At 46.1% G+C, this 22,394-nt stretch overlaps 1 protein-coding gene across 11 annotated transcripts in view; it reads right to left on the reverse strand.

Annotated features, from left to right (window-relative positions):
- foxp4 (forkhead box P4) overlaps positions 1–22,394 on the reverse strand; it is a 395,078-nt gene that overhangs the window by 208,458 nt on the left and 164,226 nt on the right. For all 11 annotated transcript variants that reach the window (XM_072563955.1, XM_072563956.1, XM_072563947.1 and 8 more), the window contains exon 3: positions 9,050–9,139. In XM_072563955.1, the coding sequence (XP_072420056.1) occupies positions 9,050–9,139 (90 nt within the window). The remainder of the gene's footprint in view (positions 1–9,049; positions 9,140–22,394) is intronic.

Below are 22,394 nucleotides of genomic sequence, written 5' to 3' on the forward strand. Positions count from 1 at the left end.
GCTGGGGGCGGGGGCTGGGTGGGGTATGGGGGTGGTGGGGGGGTTAGAGACACACAGAGTGGGATAGAGAGTGAGACACAGTGTGGGGATACATAGTGAGACACAGAGTGAGATAGAGAGTGAGGCACAGAGTGAGATAGTGAGTGAGACAGTGTGGGGATACATAGTGAGACACAGAGTGAGATAGAGAGTGAGGCACAGAGTGAGATAGAGAGTGAGACAGTGTGGGGATACATAGTGAGACACAGAGTGAGACGGAGAGTGAGGCACAGAGTGAGATAGAGAGTGAGACAGTGTGGGGATACATAGTGAGACACAGAGTGAGATAGAGAGTGAGACAGTGTGGGGATACATAGTGAGACACAGAGTGAGATAGTGAGTCAGTGTGGGGATACATAGTGAGACACAGAGTGAGATAGAGAGTGAGACAGTGTGGGGATACATAGTGAGACACAGAGTGAGATAGAGAGTGAGGCACAGAGTGGGATAGTGAGTGAGACACAGAGTGAGATAGTGAGTGAGACACAGAGTGGGATAAGTGAGTGAGACAGTGGGATAGAGAGCGAGACACAGAGTGAGATAGTGAGTGAGACAGAGTGGGATAGCGAGTGAGGCACAGAGTGAGATAGGGAGTGAGGCACAGAGTGAGATATTGAGTGAGACACAGAGTGAGATAGTGAGTGAGGCACAGAGTGAGATAGTGAGTGAGACACAGAGTGAGATAGTGTGAGGCACAGAGTGAGATAGTGAATGAGACACAGAGTGAGATAGTGAGTGAGACACAGAAAAAAACAGATATGCAGAGGGAGAGACAATGAAAAATAGTGAGAATCTTAAAATATGGAATGGACTGGAGGGATTGACAGAAACAGGAATGTGTGCCCTCAGCAATAACAAGACACAAGGCAGCATCCACACGATCTATAAAGAGCATTTCTCTCCAAGACAGCGCCTTAACAGTGTTTATTCCCAAGGACAATCCAGAGTGGGACACTGTGCCAAAGGAAATAGGCACAGCCCCATCCCTATATCCCCTGTTTCGGCTGTTTACATCTCTTCAGTATCAGGCTGGATGTGTCAGCAGCTCAGGCTGGGTTTACCCCGAGAAAGGGCTGGTGGAATAGACTATGATGCTGATACAAGCGCATCAGGAACAGAGGAACAGAAAGCAAAATGGAAAGGGGGTGTGGGACTGGAGGGTAAAGCAATATACAACGAGAAAGACAGACAGACAGAGAGAAGGAACTGTAGAGATGAGAAGAAGGATAAGAGGAAAGAGCAAAACAGAGTATGATACATTTCCAGTAGTCTGTGCCTTAACCTATGATCATACAAAAGAGGATAGACCACTCGGCCCTTCAAACTTACTCTGTTATTCAATAAATTCATAGTTAATCTGATTTTAATCTAAATTCTACATACCTGCATACCCCTGACAATCTTTCATCCCCTTGGTCATCAAGAATCTAGCTATCTTTGTTTTAAACATATTCAAACATTCTGGACTCGCTGTCTTTTGAGGAAGGGAATTCCTAAGACTCACAACTCTTTGAGAGAAAAAATGTTTCCTCATCTCTGTCTTGAATTAGCAATCCCCTATTTTAAACAATGACCTCTGGTTCTAGATTCTCCCACAAGAGGAAGCACCTTCCACATCCTCTTGCTCAAATCCCCTTAGAGTCTGATATGTTTCAGTTCAGTCACCTCTGACTCTCCTAAACTCCAGAGGATACAGGTCTAGCCTTTCCTCATCATGGAATCTGCCCGTTCCAGGTATTAGACTCGTCAACCTTCTCTGAACTGCTTCCAACACATTCACACTCAGCAGTAAGTTCAGGACCAATACTATACACACTGCTCCAAATGTGGTCTCACCAATACCCTGAAGAACTGAAGCCTGTTCTCCCATTCTCTTGCTTTCAATTCCCCTCACAATAAACCATCAGCTTTCCTGATTATCTGCTGTACCTGCGGACTAACCTTTTCTGATTCATGCACTGGGACACCCAGGTCCCTCTGCATTCTCACAGCTCTGCAACCTCTCACCATTTCAAAAATATCCTTCATTTTTTATTCTTTTTTCCAAAATGGATAATTTTACATTTTTCTACATTACACTTAGATCTTTGCCCACCCACTTAACCAATCTGTATCACTCCCTGGGTTCTTTGTGTTCCTTTCATAACTCATGTTCTGGACCTAACTTTATATCACAGCATATTTATCTCCCACACCTTCAATCCCTTCATTCTAGTTGTTTCTCTAAATTGTAAAGCGTTGAGGCCCAGCACCGATCCCTGTGGCACACCACTTGATACATCCCGCCAACCTAAAAAAGACCCATTTACTCACTGCTTCCTGTTAGCCAGCAAATCGTCAATCCATGCCAGTACGTTACCCTCCGGCCCTTTTATTTTCCACAATAACCTTTGATATGTCACATTAATAAATGCCTTCTGGAAATCCAAATGCAGTACATCCATTGGTTCCTCTTTATCTACAAGTTACTTCTTGAAAATACTCCAATAACTTTGTTAAAGATGGTTTCCCTTTTACAAAAACCATGTTGACTCTATCTGATTACTTTGAACATATCCAAATGCCATTATATAGCTTCGAACACTTTCCCTGTGTTGAGCTGACTAGCCTGTAGTTTCCTGCTTTCTACCTTTCTCCTATTTTGTATAACAGAGTTTCTGGAGTGAATGTAGTGAGGTCAGCCAGGTGGACCTTATAGAATATGAGCCCCCTGATTGGGGCTGTTAACCTGGTCCAATCAGGGAGCCCTGGCTGACTGATATAAACAGGAGTGTCAGAGGTTCTGTTCACTCTGAGAGCTGGCTCTGAGGGAGATGGATCAATGTCAAGGACTCTCCATGTGTAAATAAAGGGGGTCTTGGAGATGGGATACCAGCCTCTGTGGAGTTATTTCAGTTAGATTAGCTATTTTCCAATTCAAAAGAAGTGAAGAGTTCTGAATCTAACGAGCTTTGGAAAATTAAAACCACACACTGACCGTTTCACTGGTTACTCCTTTTAAGACCCTGGTTTGAAATCCATCAGGACCTGAAGATTTGTCAACTCATAACTGCAATAATTTACTCAGTACCATGTCCCTGGTCTTTATGGTTACCTTTACAATCTGCTGAAGTGGACCGCCAACTGATGACAAAAATGACCAGTTTTTATTCAATTAATTTCAACAAAGAAAAAAATGGAGTGGGTTCTTTAAGGTTTACTCAATCCATTTCAAGTGATACAGTCATAGAGTTATACAGCACAGAAACAGACCCTTTGGTCCAACTCGTCCTCACTGACCAGACATCTCAACCTGATTTATCTGCCTTTGGCAGCATTTGCCCATATCTCTCCTTCCTAGTCATATACCAACCACATTCATCAACCAATGAGGTCTAAGAAATCACTTCCTCTCTGTGAAAACACACATTTACCTGACGGAGAGACACAAAGAGAGAGGTAGAGAGGGAGAGAGAAGGGACGGAGAGAGAAGGGAGGGAGAGAGAAGGTAGGGAGGAGAGAGAGAAGGGAGGTAGACAGAGAGTTAGAGGGGGAAGAAAGCTTGTTAGAGAGATGGTGGTGTGAAGAGAGGAAGATGGAGATAGATATAGAGAGGTGAAGAGAGGCAGACAGAGAGAGGCAGACCTACAGAGGGAGAGAGAGAGAGACAGAGAGAGAGAGACAGATAGAGACAGACAGGAAGATAGGGAAGAGAGGTAGACAGAGAGAGTCAGAGAGAGAGAGAGAGAAAAAGAGAGAGATAGGGAGAGTTGGGGAACTAAGAGAGAGAGAAAGATAGAGAGAGAGAGAGAGAGAGAGAGCCAAAGAGCTGGATATTAACTGTCTGAACTGTTAGCAGTCGATGAATCCAACAGCGTATCAGGAACTGGAAGGACGGGGTTGTGCACTGTGTTTTTCGGTGATTTTTTTAACTCAGTGACATTGTTTACATCTGACTCCTTCACCAGTTAGATGCAGTGGACATGATGGCCACCCATTCACCCATTTCAGCTTCAATATTTATCTTAAGTCTCAATCACTCCTTTACCACCATGACCACATGCTTTGCCTTTTATTCCAGGCTCCCTCACAATCTGTTCCCCTTGTTCCTCCTTCCCCTCTGTTAACCGCATATAAAATATATTATTCAGCCTTGTTCAGTTCTGTAGAAGAGTCATACCTAAATGTTAATCCTATTTTTCTCTCTCTACAGATGTTGCCAGATCTGATAATTTTCTGTTTATTTCTAGCCTCTGTAGCATTTTGCTTTTACCAGAAACGTAGTGATGGAGTGTCAATGTTCGAGGATTCTGTGTTGCTCAGGGCTCTCCCTGGACATGATGCTGCTGCTGTGACCCTGTGAAGACAGGGAGGTGCTGGCAACATCCAGGTGGGACTGCAGGGAGCTCAGAAGGTCATATATTACAAGATACCAGGATAGAAACCTGGCCAAAGGGGTACGTTTTAAGGAGGAGAGAGGTGTAGAGAGGGAATTTCACAGCTTGATGTCCAGGCAGCTAAAAGCACAATCACCAATGGCGGAGCAAGTAAAACTGGGGATTCTTAGGATATCACAATTAGGACATTACAGGCTATATATAAATGCCGGACAGTGTTAGTGGAATATATTATTAGCAAAGGTTCATCCATTAAGTATAGACAACACAAAACCAAGTAGATGAAAGGGCGAGATGTTCCACTATTCAATAGGATCCCAGCTGATAGGTCATTCCCCACATGTGGCATAGTTGGATGACATATGACACACGGCATATGACATTCTAATATAAAGCCACTCTATGTAGCACCAACAGGATTAATAGCTCCAGGAATTGAAGTAATGATGATATTGGTGTGAGTGATACTGAAGGTGATAGCAATCATTCTGGGCTGTTCTTGTGTCTTTACTATTGGTGGTCAGGAAGCACAGACTGGAAATGATGCATAAATCTGAGATCTTAGAGCAATATAAGTGGTTAGTGCTGTAAATAAACTGCAAGATATCTGTCCCAATAAAACCTCAGTCTTGATAGCTTCCAAGGATGAATAAATGATTTATTTATTATTATTTGTATTATTATTACAGTGAACAAAGGAGTAAAGTACAGTGAGAAACTTCAACAGTCACCAAAATCCAGTGCCAGTTTGAATAGTTTAAGGATAAAAAGGATGAAAGTTTTAACTGGGAGAGAGTCCTGAATCCCAGGCCAGCTCCCCAACAACACCTGCACCCGTTCCCCTCTCCCACCTCCTTGCCTCCTGCACTGATACCACCAACATAGGAGTCGCCACTCTTTAGGCTCATCTCACCAATGCTGATGCCACCGCCAATGCTGGGCCCCATGCTGAACCGTCGCAAACGAGAGTCTCCAGCTCTACTGCTGCCTCACCAATGCCAGGGGAGCCTGGTCTGGGCTGACTCCAATCAGGAGTCACTGGCTCAGCTGCTAGACCAGATCTCCATCATCGCCAAGGATCCCGCGCCAACCGCCCTCCAAGAGACGTTGCCATCTTGAAACATTTGCCACCACTGCCACCTCCAAATGCTGGAGGAGCTTTGCTCCTGCTGCTGCAATGCCTGACCACCAGGAGGATGGTCCCTGCCACTGTTGCTGACACCAGTCACCATGAGGAGCCATGTCCACCATTGTCTCCAACCTCCAGGAGGAGAAGCAGCCATTCAGCACGTGGCCTGCTGTAGCTGCCGCACTGATTCTGGTGTCTGCCCCACCGCGAAAGGAAAAGAAAAGTGAAAAGGAAAAGGAAGAAAGCAGTGGGAGTGGATGAGCCCCAGGCAGCAGCCCGCTCTCAGCCCTGTTACTCTGGGGAACACTCAGAACATACAATCCAGGCAGTGATATATTCCCCCAAAACCACATCAAAGGTGACCAGAGTCTTACATTCCAGCTAGATCCCACATCTCCTCTTCCAGAGAAGACACGTCACAATACCACTGAACTGTGCAATGGTGAGTGATCACCCAGGTGGTCAGCAGTTCTCCTGAACCGCGCTGCCCCTAGGAAGGTGGTTGTTGCTCGAGCTCTACAACATGTGCTGGGTCCCACACCAGGTGCTGGCTGTGGGTGGTCTCACAGAGGAGGAGCTGAAGGCTTACAGCAGAACAGGCAAATGGTTGGTTCTCCTCGGGCACTCCCTGTGCCTCCCCTCCCATCCCAGTAATTTGTGATGTGAGGACGCGGAGGTTCCTCAGATACCGAATGTCTTTGAGTGAAGGATTTCAGCATGAGTCCCTCGGGTTGCTCATCAGACCCTTAGACATTGTCTGAAGATTAATTTCACACTCAAAGGCAGCAGAATAGGAAGCTCATTTACACGCCTTAGTGCCACAGATGTAATGGGGGTAGAGGCAGGTTGACCCCCACCATCCTCCCTGCTGATTAAAGAAAAACAAGAGAAGGCCATTCACCCCTTTGAGCCATGGACTCCATGGTCATCAGGAACATCCTTCCTGCATACACCGGTCTAGTCCTGTTAGAATTTTATAGATTTCTATAAAATCCCTCTCATTCTTCTAAACTCCAGTGAACAGAGTCCTAACTGACCCAGTCTTTCTTCATACATCAATCCTGCCATCTCAGGAGTCAGTCCGGTAAACGTTTGTTACTCTCCCTCCATTGCCAGATTATGCCCCTGCTGCCACCAACCTCACCACAGGAGAGGGCACTAGATTCCATCCAACGAGAGGCTCATCATATTGGAAGTTAACTACTTAGCTCACCGAAGCCCCTCTCCTCAACCACACACAACTCTGCAGAGAGCAGGGAGTGAATGAGGCACAGTCAGGAATACCGTGCTACAAACTTTAACAGGAGAGATGTGGATAACTGTCAGGGATTGTTTTCCAGGATCTCTTGCAAACACAAGGAGAAATTAATAAAGCCTGTTTTAAAATATGCAAAGGAGACCCGTGCTGAGATTGTCTGAAGTACTTGCTGTGAGAATGGACAACTCACAAGATGCTGTGAGTATTTTGTGTGTAGGATGCTCAATGAAGAACAGGAGACATGGAGCTCTGTTTTCTTGCTGTGTCTGAGCTAGTAATAGTTGACACTGCCGATGACCTCCCATCCTGACTGGAGCAGTAACTCCCAGGAGATAGGGTTTCTGTGTTGGGTGTAACGGGGCAACTGCATCTTAAATACTCATGAAATGAAACTGTTCCGTTTGTGCTCAAATATTAAAATCATTTCCTATTGTTCCAACTGGACAGTGCAATAGAATGTAATTAGTTTCAGTTTCTCGGTGTGTTGATACAATAATGTCATGTAGTCTCAGTAAAGCAGCTGAAAATGGTTTACACCAAAAACCTCAACAAAGGCTACCAACCCTCCACCAGATTTAAAAACCTCTGAAAATAGCATCAAACATCTCTCCTGAACCATTTAGAGATACACACTAGTCCATTTCTCAGCAAGGGAAGCACTTTTTGAATGGCAAGAATCTTTTACAACATTTTGACTGCTAACTGGGGTCCTATTGAATTTACATCAACTGGAATGGCTTCAGGGAGTGCAGTAAAAGGCCAGGGATTGGATTTCATCAGCAACACTCAATCCTCGCTCATTGTATTCAATGTATCAATAGCACTTCTCGGCATACACCCTTATGACATTCTGTAGTGTAGGTGCGGGGTCCAGGTTTGTGATTTCAAACAAATAGAATCATAGAGTCCTACAGCACGGAGACAGGCCCTTTGGCCCAGATTGGTCCATACCTATCAAAATGTCCCTCCACCCTAACCCCATTTCCCTGCACTTGGCCCATATCCTTCTAAACCTTTCCTATCCATGTATTTGTATAACTGCGACACAACTTCGCAACTTCAATCCTCAATGCCCTGACTGATGAAGGCCAGTGATGAAACCTTTTCAATAAGTTTACAGCTGAGTTTCCATTGGAGTTTGTTAATAATTTTCTGGGAATTACCTCTGCTAACCAAAACTGGACAGCAGCAGTAGCTATTGACCAGGAACCAATAAAAATGAATCCCGATAGAGTGTCCTTCATCAGAGCCACATTCTCTCAAATGGATGGTGCTCAACCTGTTCAAATGGTCTCACATGAACGGGATGGATAACTGCAGGCAGGCAGCATGGCTGCATTCTCCTGGGAAAATTATATCTTGGTTCCTCAGCCAATTTCCAGGATTTTGTTTTCACTATCTGACAGGTCAGGTTGGCAGTTCCTGTAGTGTGTGTGTGTGTGTGTGTGTCTCAGTGTCAGCTCTTGTACTGTATGTCTCTCTGTGTGTGTGTGTGTGTGTGTGTGTGTGTCCCAGTGTCAGCTCCTGTACTGTGTGTGTATGTGTCTGTGTCAGCTCCTGTACTGTGTATGTGTGTGTGTGTGTGTGTGTGTGTCTCAGTCAGCTCCTGTACTGTGTATGTGTGTGTCTCAGTGTCAGCTCCTGTACTGTGTGTGTGTGTGTGAGACTCTGTCAGCTCCTGTACTGTGTGTGTGTGTGTGTGTGTGTGTGTGTGTGTCTCAGTCAGCTCCTGTACTGTGTATGTGTGTGTCTCAGTGTCAGCTCCTGTACTGTGTGTGTGTATGTGTCTGTGTCAGCTCCTGTACAGTGTGTGTGTGTATCTCAGTCAGCTCCTGTACTGTGTGTGTGTGTCTCAGTGTCAGCTCCTGTACTGTATGTGTGTGTGTCTCAGTGTCAGCTCCTGTACTGTATGTGTGTGTGTCTCAGTGTCAGCTCCTGTACTGTGTGTGTGTGCGTGTGTGTGTCTGTGTCAGCTCCTGTACTGTGTATGTGTGTGTGTGTCAGTGTCAGCTCCTGTACTGTGTGTGTGTGTATGTGTCAGTGTCAGCTCCTGTACTGTGTGTGTGTCTCAGTGTCAGCTCCTGTACTGTGTGTAAAGGGGAATTATTGACTCCAATGTGTGTCTCAGAGACAGCTCTTTCAATGGTGAGTACAGATTGCTCATACATGGCTGGATGGGTATTAACATCTGCCCATTATCTTACACATGCTAACCAGCCCTGTACCCGATTGATGTGTTATACAAACCTGGACTGTCTGCTGTTGCTTGTCATTGGCTGGAGGAGAGTTGAGGCCAGTTGCCTGTTGCAGGAGGAGTTGTCTTGCTGCTTGAAGAGCCTGGAACCAAGGAGAAAGAAGGAAAATGAGAAAAAGCTGTTGATACCAAAACTTTTTATTTATTGATATACATTGGATGAGTGATCAGATGTTAACAGCTAACACCATCAGGTCATCTGTAGCCTAACATTCCCACCTGTATCTGACCATTCCCACCTGTACCTGAGCATTCCCACCTGTATCTGACCATTCCCACCTTAACGTGACCATTCCCACCTGTATCCAACCATTCCTACCTGCCAATCCTGTGCAGCAGTTTCTGGAACGTTGCTATTAACAGCACTGCAGATAAAATCTTTGCGAACTGTAACTTTTAATCTTTTTGATTCAATCTGTGATAATATTTGGTAAATTAGCTACAATTTCACGTCACATTTAATTTCAGATTCAGGAGACATTGTTAAAAGTCCGGAGTGTCACATACGCCACACACACGGATTTCAGTGTGAAGGATGAAAAATGATTCACATGTTCATGGTTACTGTCCCCAGACCCTCTGAGAGCAACAGCACCAGCAACTTCCAGGCTGTTTCCTTAACCCCAAGTGGCTTCAGAGAGAAGTAGAATTATCTCCAATGTTCTTGTACAAAAAAGGTCCTACTGCAGACAGCCTGGGAACAAATCTAACCACAGACCCACTGTCTAACCTTGCTGCAACAACAGCTTTCATCTCTTCAGCATCTTTGACCTGAGACAACACCTAATGTGCTTCACATGAGTATACAAACATCACAGCAAATCAAAGGAGCTAAAAAGGCAAGTTATATTAGATCCAAAATGTTAACTCTGTTTCTTCCTCCACGGAGTTTCTCCAGCAATTTCTGTTGTTTCGGATTTCCAGCATTTGTTGTATTTTGTTTCTATTTGAAATAACAGAAGGAGTGTTCACTAGTTTGGCCAAAGAGCTGTGCTTTATAGACAAGGAGAGAGAGAAAGTGGAAGACAGTTTTAATAAGGGAATTCTCGGATAAGAAATAATAGCAGCTCTCATCAGGAGAAATCTGAAGGAACATTTACATGTCCATCATGGCTGTTCTGGGAGAGTGACAGCACCAACAATGAAGGAGTTTGATGCTGGTTTCTGTATTCTGTAAAGGTATTCGGTTCAGAAAGAGGAATCAGTTTAGAATAATTAAGAAGAACAGGCCAGATTAAAGTTGTACCTGGTCATTAAGCAAGTGGCGCAGGACAAATGCCTCTACCTGGAGCCCTGGGTTCAAGTCCCACCTGCTTCAGAGATCTGTCATAACAGCTATCAGAACAGGTTGATTAGAAATATCGACATAGAGTTCATTCTAGTACAGAGATCACACCAATATCTGAGAAATTATACAATCGAACATCGCTGTTGTTTAATGTCTAACAATAATACAGTGATTGCATTCCTTAACTGCTCACAATTCAACATTATATTTCATATAAAGGCTGCACAGACAAGGCATCTTTAGTGAAGGTTGTGAGTGACTATTACATTATGAAGGATGCTGAAAGCAAAGATGACAGTCAAGGTTTAGCAGTCTCTCCCGGTGGGTTCATGTAGAAAACACTGATATAGAAAAATTAGAAACTTGGAGCAGGAGCAGGCCATTCGGCCCTTTGAGCCTGCTATGCCATTCAATATGTGGGTATCTCTACAGCCCAAGAACTGCAGCAATTCAAGAAAGCAGCTCTCTACCAGGACAATAATGGATGGCCCAGCCAGTGACATCCGCACCCCACAAGTAAAATGATAAAGCGAAGCTGTTAAAGATAAGTCAAATAACTGCAGACCCATCAGACTGACACCATTATCTCGCAGCTGATGAGGAATAATCTGCACTTTCTCTTTACAAATGTAATGCAGTAAATGTTGGTCAGCACAGAATGAAAAAGGGCTGATACTCTCTGAAAACATATCTGAATATTTTAAACAAAGTGGAATACTCCATTAAGTCAAACAAAAAAAAATCAAGAAGACAAAGGGGAAAAGAAATATCGTGCATTTATATAGCACGTTTCACATGTCAGGATGTCTCAATCTGCTTTCTAAGCAATGAACATTTTTTTAAAAAGAACTGGTATCACTTTTGAAATGTGAGGAACTTGGCAATTAATTGGCACACAGCGAGCTCTCTCAACCAGTAATGAGATCACGATGGGATAATCTGCGAGTAATCCTATTGAAATATGCAGTATATATTAAACTGACTGAAGCTGTTGACTCAACCAGCCCAGCGTGCCTGAGGGATAATCAAGTTCTGGAGACTTCACTGATGATTACCCTGAGGGATATGATGGACAGATTCTTGATTTCCCAGAGATTTATGGGATAGAGGAGTGGTCAGGATGATAGGATTGAAGCTGAGGATCAGCCATTGGGAATGGCAGGACAGGTTCAATGGGCTGAATGGTCTACTCCTGCTTGTTTGTTTTGTCAATTACCCCACCTCATCTCTGAAGCAATGACCATGGGACCTTTTACATTTACCTCAGAAGGCAGACTCAGTTCAAAACCTAAAGTTCAGCTTAAAAAAACGCATCAAATTTGTGAATGTACTTGGTCACGATTGTGTTCGGAGTAAACCTGAGAAAGTGATGGTGATTGATGACATTGCCCTGAGGTAGCGGAAGGATCCAGCCAACAGACATAAGTGACAGATCTCTCGCTGATTTAATTTAGCACAAATAACTATAAAGTCTGACACAGCCCATGATTAAAATACATGGAGTTACTTTACATAATGAATGATATTGAACAAAGCAAGTGGAACTTGAAGGAAGTCTGCTAGCGATTATACCTTTCAGATCCACTCTATTAGGCCATAATATACAAAGGGAAAAAACAATAAAGATGAACGGTATTGCATTGTTTTGGCACCTATTTTGACAACCTAAACAGCTTTACAGCCAATAAAGTGGCTGTTGAACTAGAGCCACCGTTGTAATGATGGAAACTGCTGATCTACCTCCAGCACTGCAGAGAAACTGACGGTAAACTGAAACTAGGAGAAAGTGAGGTCTGCAGCTGCTGGAAATCAGAGGCGAGGGTGTGACGCTGGAAAAGCACAGCAGGTCAGGCAGTGTCGGAGGAGCAGGGGAATCAACGTTTTGGGCATATGGCCTTCTTGGTGCTCTGCTCAGAAGCCAGTTGGAGTTTGTTTCTTGGAATTGGTCACTCAGTCATTGAGAAATAACCTAGTCCCTGAGAAGGATGCAGAGAAGGCTCCAATCAGTGGGTCTCTTGTGTCAATGGGGAAAGGTTTGAAGGGTAGATACCCATTAAAACAGTCGTTGAAAAGACACCTGACTCTGCACTGAGACCAATGGGAAAGAGCAAACCTGAGACAACGTTTCATTTGAAACCAGGTTCACAGGATAAGGAGCTAAGATTACAGTTAGAGAGAAACAAGACCATTGTCAGCAGTCTCTGTCTCTGTCACATCTGTTTTGATGATGTCACCTTCTGTAGGGGAGGGACCTCAGAAATGTACACCTTTTTCCTCAACTGAGGATTCCCCAGCACCGTGGTTGACTGGGCCCTCAGCTGAGTCTGACCCACCTCCTGCACTTCAACCCCCTACCACAACAACGACAGGGTCCCCTGCTCCTTAGTGACCATCTCACCGGCATACACGTCCAGAGGATCATTAGCCACCATTTCCACCACCTCCAGATGCCTCTAACAGAGACATATTCCCCTCCTGTTCCTTGTGAGTATTCCACAAAGACTGTGCCCTCCAGAACACTTTGGTCCACCTCTGCTTCAATCCCAACAGCCACCCACAGCCCCATGGCAGCTTCTTATTCAATCTCCGAAGATGGAACACCTGCCCATTTACTTCCTCTCTCCTCACTATTCAAGGCCCCAGATACACCTTCCAGGTGAAGCAGTGATTTACCTACACTTTCCTCAATCTAGTCTTCTGTATTCACTTCTCACAATGCGGCATGCTCTACACCACTGCTCTTTTCCAGAACACGTATGCTCTGTCATTAAAAATGACCGAGAACTCCAGTTGCCTGCCATTTCACCACACCACTCTGTACCACTGTGTACCCCTGTGTATCCCTGTATATTCCTGTGTACCACTGTGTACCACCGTGAAATCCTGTGTACCACTCTGTACCACCATGTACCACTGTGTACCCCTGTGTACCACTCTGTACCACCGTGTATCACTTTGTACCACTGTGTACCCCTGTGTACCACTCTGTACCACCGTGTATCACTCTGTACCACCGTGTACCCCTGTTTAACACTCTGTACCACCGTGTATTACTCTGTACCACCGTGTACCCCTGTGTAGCCCTGTGTACCACTCTGTACCACCGTGTACCCCTGTTTAACACTCTGTACCACCGTGTACCACCGTGTACCCCTGTGTACCACTCTGTACCACCGTGTACCACCGTGTACCACTCTGTACCACCGTGTACCACCGTGTACCACTCTGTACCACCGTGTACCCCTGTTTAACACTCTGTACCACCATGTACCACTGTGTACCTCTGTGTACCACTCTGTACCACTGTGTACGCCTCTGTACCCCTGTGTATCACTCAGTACTACTCTGTACCACCATGTACCACCGTGTACCCTTGTGTACCACTCTGTATCACGTGTACCATTGTGTACCACTGTGTTCCACCAGCCCATAAGATATAGGAGTAGAATTAGGCCATTCAGCCCATCAAGTTTGCTCTGCCATTTGATCATGGCTGATAATGTTTCTCAGCTCCACCCTCCTGCCTCCTCCCCATAACCCTTGGTCCCCTTACTAATTAAGAACCTATCTATCTCTGTCTTAGCCCCTGAAGTCCAACTATCATTCTTGCAAACCTATGTTATACCCCACTAGGCCAACATGTCTTCCTGAGGTGTGGTGCCCAGATCAACTCACAGTCTCCAAGTAGGGCCTAACCAGGGTTAGACAAGATGGAAAACCTCTCTCATTGTTTACCTTAATCTGTGTAAGTTGACATATTCACCAATTCCTGTTTTTTCAGCCAATATCTGATAATCCTCCTTTCGGAATACAGGCAGTTCATAAACTGATGGCAGCAAAAGCAACTCTTAGAAACCAGAGATCCCAAAAAACAGTGGATCCCTGAGCATCAAAAGGGCCAATCTGCTGAACGTGCCCCTGCCCTCCCTCACAGGGTCTAATATCAACAATAAAAGTGAAATCTTTAAATGTAATTTATTGAAATACGAGTTCAAGAAACTATATAATAAAAGTTTCAGATCATGACAGAAATCGCCTCCCCCACTGAGTTCACCCAGTGCCTCGTGACCCCACAGCTGCCTATCCTCTTTAAATCAAACTGAATTCGATTTCAAAAATTAGGTTTATCTCTTTATTGCCTTCTCCCCCATATTTCCCCCAGCACCCTGACTTCAAACACCCAGTGTCAAACCAATCTTACTGACCCACTGACTTGCCATGCTGACTCACCGTATGCAGACTGAACTGGTACCTCCCAGTAAAATAACCAGGCACCTCGCTTTCACACACAAACTCAGTCATCAGTGATGCCAGTGAAATAACTATTTGTATAGATCACACATTACTGCACTCAGCAGACATCTACCCTGACTGTAGCAGCTTAACCATAACCTTAACCTTAACTCAGTCTCAATACCCAACCCATACCCCAACATTAACTTAGTCAACCTAACTCCTAAGTCTTTAACCCTAATCATAAAATCAAACTTGAACCCAATTTTTAAACATAAACCAAAGCCTAACTCTAACCTCGATCCCTGATCTTAATATAAACCCAAACACTTAGCCTAACAGCCTGACCCCTTAAAGTACAGGTCAGCTGTTGACTGATTGAATGCTTGATCATGCTCAAGGGGCTGAACAGTCTGCAATGTTCTCGTACTCAATGTCAGCTTGGGATTTGGCAGCAATGGAGTTGGAACAGAGTTGAGCTGAGTCTGAGCTGCCTCTCCAGCCAGAAACCACCTGCGGCAGATGCATTTTATGAGGCTTTCCTGATACAAGCGTGTCTGAGGTCAACTGACTGAGATGAAGGGCCTCTGTTAGGTGCTGCCAGTCTGCAACTTTGTCCAGACCTCTGAAACCACCTGTTTCATCCTGCTCTGTGGTTCCTGCTTTCTGGCAAGTCTGGATGTTCCCACAGCTCCAGAGGATGATGGAGGAACAGCCCCTGGAAAGCACATTCTGGCTGAACGTTCCACACAGCAATCAGGAGCAGGTTCACTTGGTTCTCAGTTGAGACAAGAATGTTGATGGAAATATGCAAATGTTTCTTCTCCTTCCTTCATTAGTCTGCTATTCTGTTCCAGAGCCCAAAGCCACATCTTTATCATCAACAGTGGATCTGTGGATAATGCTCTCTTTCTTGGTATCAGAAGGTTGTAGGTTCCAATCCCTCAAGAAGACTTGAACACAAGAATTATAGTGGATATTTCAGGGAGTGCTGCACTGTCGGAGGGTCAGTGCTGAGGGAGTGCTGCACTGTCGGAGGGTCTGTGCTGAGGGAGTGCTGCATTGTCAGAGGGTCAGTGTTGAAGAACTGCTGCACTGTTGGAGGGTCAGTGCTGAGAGAGTAGGCACTGTTGGAGGGTCAGTGCTGAGGGAGTGCTGCACTGTCGGAGGGTCAGTGCTGTAGGACTGCTGCACTGTTGGAAGGTCAGTGCTGAGGGAGTGCCGCACTGTCGGAGGGTCAGTGCTGTAGGACTGCTGCACTGTTGGAAGGTCAGTGCTGAGGGAGTGCCGCACTGTCGGAGGGTCAGTGCTGAGTTTGACAGGCAGCATTTTGGCTGCAGCATTAAACTCATTGAGGGGATGGTGGTGTAATGATAATTTCACTTCATTGGGAGATAATTCAAAATGCAGGCTCATGCCTATGAGGACAGGCATCGAAATCCCACCAGCACAGATGTTACAATTTAAATCCAATCTATAAAGTTTGGAATATAAAGCTAGGCTGTGTGCTGGTGACCATGACAATAGTTGTCAGTTGTTAAAAACCCATCTGGTTCATGAATCTCCTTTAGGGAAGGAAAGTGCTATCGTTACCTGCTCTGCCCTACATGTGACTGTTGACCCACAGCAATGTGGTTGACTCTGAGCTGTCCTCTGCAATGGCCAAGTGAAGCATTCAGTTCAAGGGCAATTACAGATGGGCAACGAAACTGATCCTGATTGTCAGCAGTGCCCATATTCCTTAGATGAAAAAAGCAAATCAATTAAACTCATCATGCACGAGTCATTGGCTGTGTGAGACTCCCACATCCTGTGAAAGAATAAGGGGAAGGAAGATTAACTGCGTACACTGAATTGGACAGGCAGGTTAAAGTCTCTGCTTTGTGTTCCTGAGATTTTCTGTCTATTTGAGATGGAGCAGTCCACCTTGGGACTGCAGGAACTGAACTCCTGCCCCATGCTCCTCAGATAAGCCTCCTTCCTGTAAGTGGTGCGATTGGATATTTATATCCAATCAAATAGACAGCTGAGGTTTCAGTTTAAACACTTCTGGCAGGGACAGTTCCTGTGACTGTGCACTGGAGTGCACATCACCTTGAAGCCTCTACAGTGAGAGCTGACCCTTCACCAGTCAGCTGTGCTCCTGAGAGATGAAGGGAAAAGCTGGAGGGAGTGCATTTCAGCAATCCTGCGCAGTGACTCCTCTGTAATATTGCCTACAGGCTGAGGGACAATCTGCGCTGGCTGAGGGAGGCTCTGTCCACGTTGAGGGAGGACCTGTGCTCGCTGAGGGAGGATGTGTGCTCGCTGAGGGAGGATCTGTGCTCGCTGAGGGAGGATCTGTCCACACTGAGGAAGGATCTGTGCTCGCTGAGGGAGGATCTGTGCTCGCTGAGGGAGGATCTGTCCACACTGAGGGAGAATCTGTCCACACTGAGGGAGGATCTGTGCTCGCTGAGGGAGGATCTGTGCTCGCTGAGGGAGGATCTGTCCACACTGAGGGAGGATCTGTGCTCGCTGAGGGAGAATCTGTTCACACTGAGGAAGGATCTGTGCTTGCTGAGGGAGAATCTGTTCACACTGAGGAAGGATCTGTGCTCGCTGAGGGAGGATCTGTCCACACTGTGGGAGGATCTGTCCACACTGAGGGAGGATCTGTCCACGTTGAGGGAGGATCTGTGCTCGCTGAGGGAGGATCTGTCCACACTGAGGGAGGATCTGTCCACACTGTGGGAGGATCTGTCCACACTGAGGGAGGATCTGTCCACACTGAGGGAGGATCTGTGCTCGCTGTGGGAGGATCTGTGCTCGCTGTGGGAGGATCTGTCCACACTGTGGGAGGATCTGTCCACACTGAGGGAGGATCTGTCCACACTGAGAGAGGATCTGTGCTCGCTGTGGGAGGATCTGTCCACACTGAGGGAGGATCTGTCCACACTGAGGGAGGATCTGTCCACACTGTGGGAGGATCTGTCCATGCTGTGGGAGGAGCTGTGCAGCCTTCCATGGCCGGGCAGCCTTTTGGCATGAAGGAGTGCAGTGAGGTTGTGGAGTGACACTTGTTGGAGTTGGCAGCTTCAGGAGGAGAGTGACAGGAAGCTGGAGGGAGACACACTTTGCACACAGAGAAATTGCAGTCAGAAACCGCAGGTTCCACATGTGTCCACAAGATGTCTTTCCCAGTGTCAAGGCAGCAATGTGTTTCCTGAAACCTCACACTGAGTCTTTACACCCTGACTGCCCCCTGCTTAACCCCACTGAAAAAGCAAAAAAAAAGCAAATTGACCCCCTGTGGGGGAATTTCCATTAAAAGTAACATTTTGGCAGACTTGGAAAGATAATTTAATTCTAGCGAGACACATACCAGATTTATGAAAAGACTGGATTGTGTCAAACCAGAAGTCACAGAGCAGTTTGATATTCTTGCAAATTCTACTTTTTTTTAATTCTGCCACTTTAGACAAACAGGACCGATAGTGTTTCTTTACAACCAAAGCTTTCCAGCCACTGACTCCAACTGCTCTCCCAAAGATGAAAAACATCTGTCTCATAAACTCACTTCTCTCTCTCTCAGTACCAAAGCCCCACGTCCTGCCTGTTGTCTCTGACTGACTCAAACACACTCACACACACACACGCACAGGCACACACACACACACACACACACAGGCACATACACACACATAGACACACACACACACACACACACAGACACACACACACACACCAGCAATTTCACTTCGATCCAACCAACCCCCCACCCCCCAATAAAAAAAGGCTTTTTCTTTCTTTACTCAGACATAGCTACAGACATTTGGTCTCAGTGCCAACATAAGCACAGCGTTCAGAGAGGAGGGAGTGCAATACCAGCACTGCGCTTTGAAAAGAGAAGGCCATTAATTTTTCCCCTCCTTGAACAAAACGAGCATTGTTGCCCTGTGCCTCTGACAGATTTTATGAGGTCTCTGAGCTGGCGGAGAGGGAGAGGGAGAGAGTGGGGGTGGGTGAGGATGGAGGGGTCACTCGGGTGAGTGTGCAGTCTGGTACTGAGGGTGACAGCACACTGTTGCTGCTCTGTTATGTCAACATGCAGCCTGTAAATCTGCAGTGGGAGCCACAATTGATTCGCTACGCCATCACTGCCTCCTCTATTAGGAGGAAACTTTCTTCAGACAACTAGCCACCAGTACTGATCGCATCGGGAAGCTCCTGGTTGATTTAAGGTTGTGCAACCTCCCAGCTCTCCTCAGAATCACAGAATTGTTACAGAGAGGCCATTCGAACCTATGCAAGCCCTCCAAATGAGCATCTCACCTCATGCTCCCCTTGCGTACACCCTCCACATACTCCCCATAACCCTGAACACTGCTCCTCTCTCACATAACCTTCCAATTCCCTTTTGATTGATCCAGCTCTAATCAAACTCTCAGACAGCACATTCTAGACCTGAACTGCTCACTTCAATAAAAGGGAGAAAGTTGGGATTCGTGATTGAAAAGTGGTCAAGGGGATGCCAGCCTCTCTGATTGTGTTCCTTTTCTCTCAGTATGTCTGAGGTTATTATTGTCCTTCTGTTTCTCAGCCAAATGTCCAGTTAGGGATCTCAGCAGCTGGACTTAACCAAGAGTTTGGTACCAACTCGACATTGAACTCCATACCGACCCTTTTTCCAATCTAGATGATATTCAGGGAGATGATTTCCTACTCTGTAACCTCTGGGTGACAGTGTTATAAACTGAAGGCTGTGACCGTGGCTCAAACACAGGAATGTATTGCAAAGCAGGGACCTAACTGAACTCCTTAACTTCCATCCAGCTCTCTGTAATGTCAGGTTCATCTGTTCCCAGAGTTGCTGTGTTGGGGAGGGCTGGGTGATGTGATGGGGGTCTCTTATACCAGAGTTTGAAAGAAGCTGATAGTGTTTCATGGACAACATTTAGTTTTTGAGCCAGATGTGATCTCTGTGCACTCCAGGAGCTGTTTGTCAAAGTGATACAAGAATCATGAGGCCTTCATTCCAAACAGATAATGTTGAACTCAGTTTAAAGGTCGGTTTAATCTATTGCCTTACCTCAAGGCACTCGCTCCATTTAGACAATCCTTCAAGGGATCCTATATCAGCTCCACATGGTCAACTGGACAACTAGGAACAAGTTTCAAATAAAGGGTGTGTGTCCTTTGTGGCAGACCCAACAGTATTCTCACCAGCTATAGGGACAATGAAATCACTTCATCAGATGTAGCAGCTAATGAGCAATGTAACACGTTCTTCTCTTTATTCCGTGTTGTTAAGACCAGCATTTGTTGTCCATTGATAAATGCCTCTGAACGGAATGGTTTCCTCATCTATCCCGGGGGCAGTTAAGAGTTAACCACATCGCTGCGAGTCTGGAGTCTAATGTAGGCCAGACCAGGTAAAGATGACATGAACCTGATGAGTTTATACTTCAATTGATGTTAGTTGTTATCATCAATATCACTCAGACTAACTTTATATTCCAGATTAATCATTTTAATTAATTAATTACATTGCCATTGGCCCCCTGACTGTGATCAATAAGAAGTCAGAGTTGAAGGCTGGCTTCATTACCAGTGGCTGCCCAGCTCCTCAATGAGATAAAAACAATGACTGCAGATGCTGGAAAGCAAATACTGGATTATTGGTGCTGGAAGAGCACAGCAGTTCAGGCAGCATCCAACGAGCAGCGAAATCGACGTTTCGGGCAAAAGCCCTTCCTCATCCCTCTTGCAAAACTGAAACCTCACCAAATTGGTCTTCTATCATCTCCTTGACTTCTTTCCTTGAGTAAAATTTTCAGAAGCTCAGCACAGGTTACTGAGTCAGATCTATATGTTCAGTGTATGAGCTTGAATTGTTTCCAGCTGCCCTGGGCCTGATCAAATCAGCACCATGTCTATTCCATATCCAAGTGAAGGACTTCGTTTCTCTTGGTGGACCCTGCTCTGAAATTGGTCAAAATCTAAGAGAGATTCCGTGAAATTCTTCATCTTAAGCAAAGAACTGTGGGTACTGGAAGTTTCACACAAAAGCAGAAATTGCTGGAGAGACTCACCAGGTCTGCCAGCATCTGGGAAGGAAACAACGGAAATGTTTCGAGTCAGTGACTTTTCATCAGAACAGAGAGCAGCAGGAGAAAGGTGTTATGTATACTGAAGCCAAAGTAGGGGTTAAGGGTCGGGATGGGAACCTGGGGGGTGGTGGGCGGTGTGGTGGTTGTGGGAGTCCGTGTGTGGAGGAGAGGGGTTTGGGAGGAGATGGAGCTGAGAGAAAGAGGGAGAGAGAGATCAGGGCATTACAGCCTTATCACAGGGTATTTACCCATCCCAGCCCAGCCCAGGTATTTACCCAGGCCACCCTGGGGTATTTACCCAGCACACCCCCAGGTATTTACCCAGGCCACCCTGGGGTATTTACCCAGCACACCCCCAGGTATTTACCCAGGCCACCCTGGGGTATTTACCCAGCCCACCCTGGGGTATTTACCCAGCCCACCCCTGGGTATTTACCCAGGTCACCCTGGGGTATTTACCCAGCCCACCCCTGGGTATTTGCCCAGCCCACCCCTGGGTATTTACCCAGGCCACCCTGGGGTATTTACCCAGCCCACCCTGGGGTATTTACCCAGCCCAGCCCAGGTATTTACCCAGGCCACCCTGGGGTATTTACCCAGCCCACCCCTGGGTATTTGCCCAGCCCACCCCTGGGTATTTACCCAGGCCACCCTGGGTTTTTCTTTTGTCCTGGCTTGCTATCCATTATCTTCTTGTTTACGTACCCCTTTCATACTTCCCTCACTCTGGGCTCCATCTCCTCTTAACCCCTGACCTGTCCCCCCCTCCTCCACTTTGGCTTCTGCGTAAATACCACTTTTATCCTAACAGCGGGATGTATGCAATTAATGGTAGGTCCTGGGACTGTTGCTGAACAAAGAGACTGAGGCATGTCGGTGCGTATTTCCTTGAAAGGTGAGATGTAGATAGACAGGGCGGTGACGAAGGCATTTGGGACACTTGCCTCCATTGGTCAGAACATTGAGGAGAGTAGTTGGGACTCATGTTACCACTGAACAGGACATTGGTGAGGCCCCTTTTAGACTGCTGCGTGCAATTCTAGTCACCCATCTCTCGGAAGGATATTGTGAAACTTGAAATGGTTCAGGGTGTTGCCAGGGTTGGAGCTATAGGGAGACGCTGAACAGGCTGGGGCTGTTATCTCTGGAGCATCGGAGGCTGAGGGGTGACCTTATAGAGGTTTATAAAATCATGAGGGGCATGGATAGGGTAAATAGACAAGGTTGAGAGTGTGTTGCTGGAAAAGCACAGCAGGTCATGCAGCATCCGAGGAGCAGGAAAATCGATGTTTCGGGCTAGAGCCCTTCATCAGGAAGGGCTTTTGCCCGAAACGCGATTTTCCTGCTCCTCAGATGCTGCCTGACCTGCTGTGCTTTTCCAGCATCACTCTAATCTAGACTCTGATCTCCAGCATCTGCAGTCCTCACTTTGTTCTGAATAGACATGATGTTTTACTTAAGGGTGAGAACACCAAAACTAAGGGCATAGGTTTGATGCGAGAAGAGAAAAATATAAAAGAGACCTAAAAGGTAACTTTTTCATGCAGAGGGTGTTGCATGTTTGGAATGAACTGCCAGAGGAAGTAGTGGAGGCTGGTACAATTACAGCATTTAAAAGGCATCTGGATGGGTGTATGAATAGGAAGGGTTTGGAGGGATATGGGTCAAGTGCTGGCAAATGGGACTAGGTCAGACAGGGATGTCCGGTCAGAGCCAACAAGTTGG

Source organism: Chiloscyllium punctatum, chromosome 45 (assembly GCF_047496795.1).
Source record: "Chiloscyllium punctatum isolate Juve2018m chromosome 45, sChiPun1.3, whole genome shotgun sequence".
NCBI classification, from domain to species: Eukaryota; Metazoa; Chordata; class Chondrichthyes; order Orectolobiformes; family Hemiscylliidae; genus Chiloscyllium; species Chiloscyllium punctatum.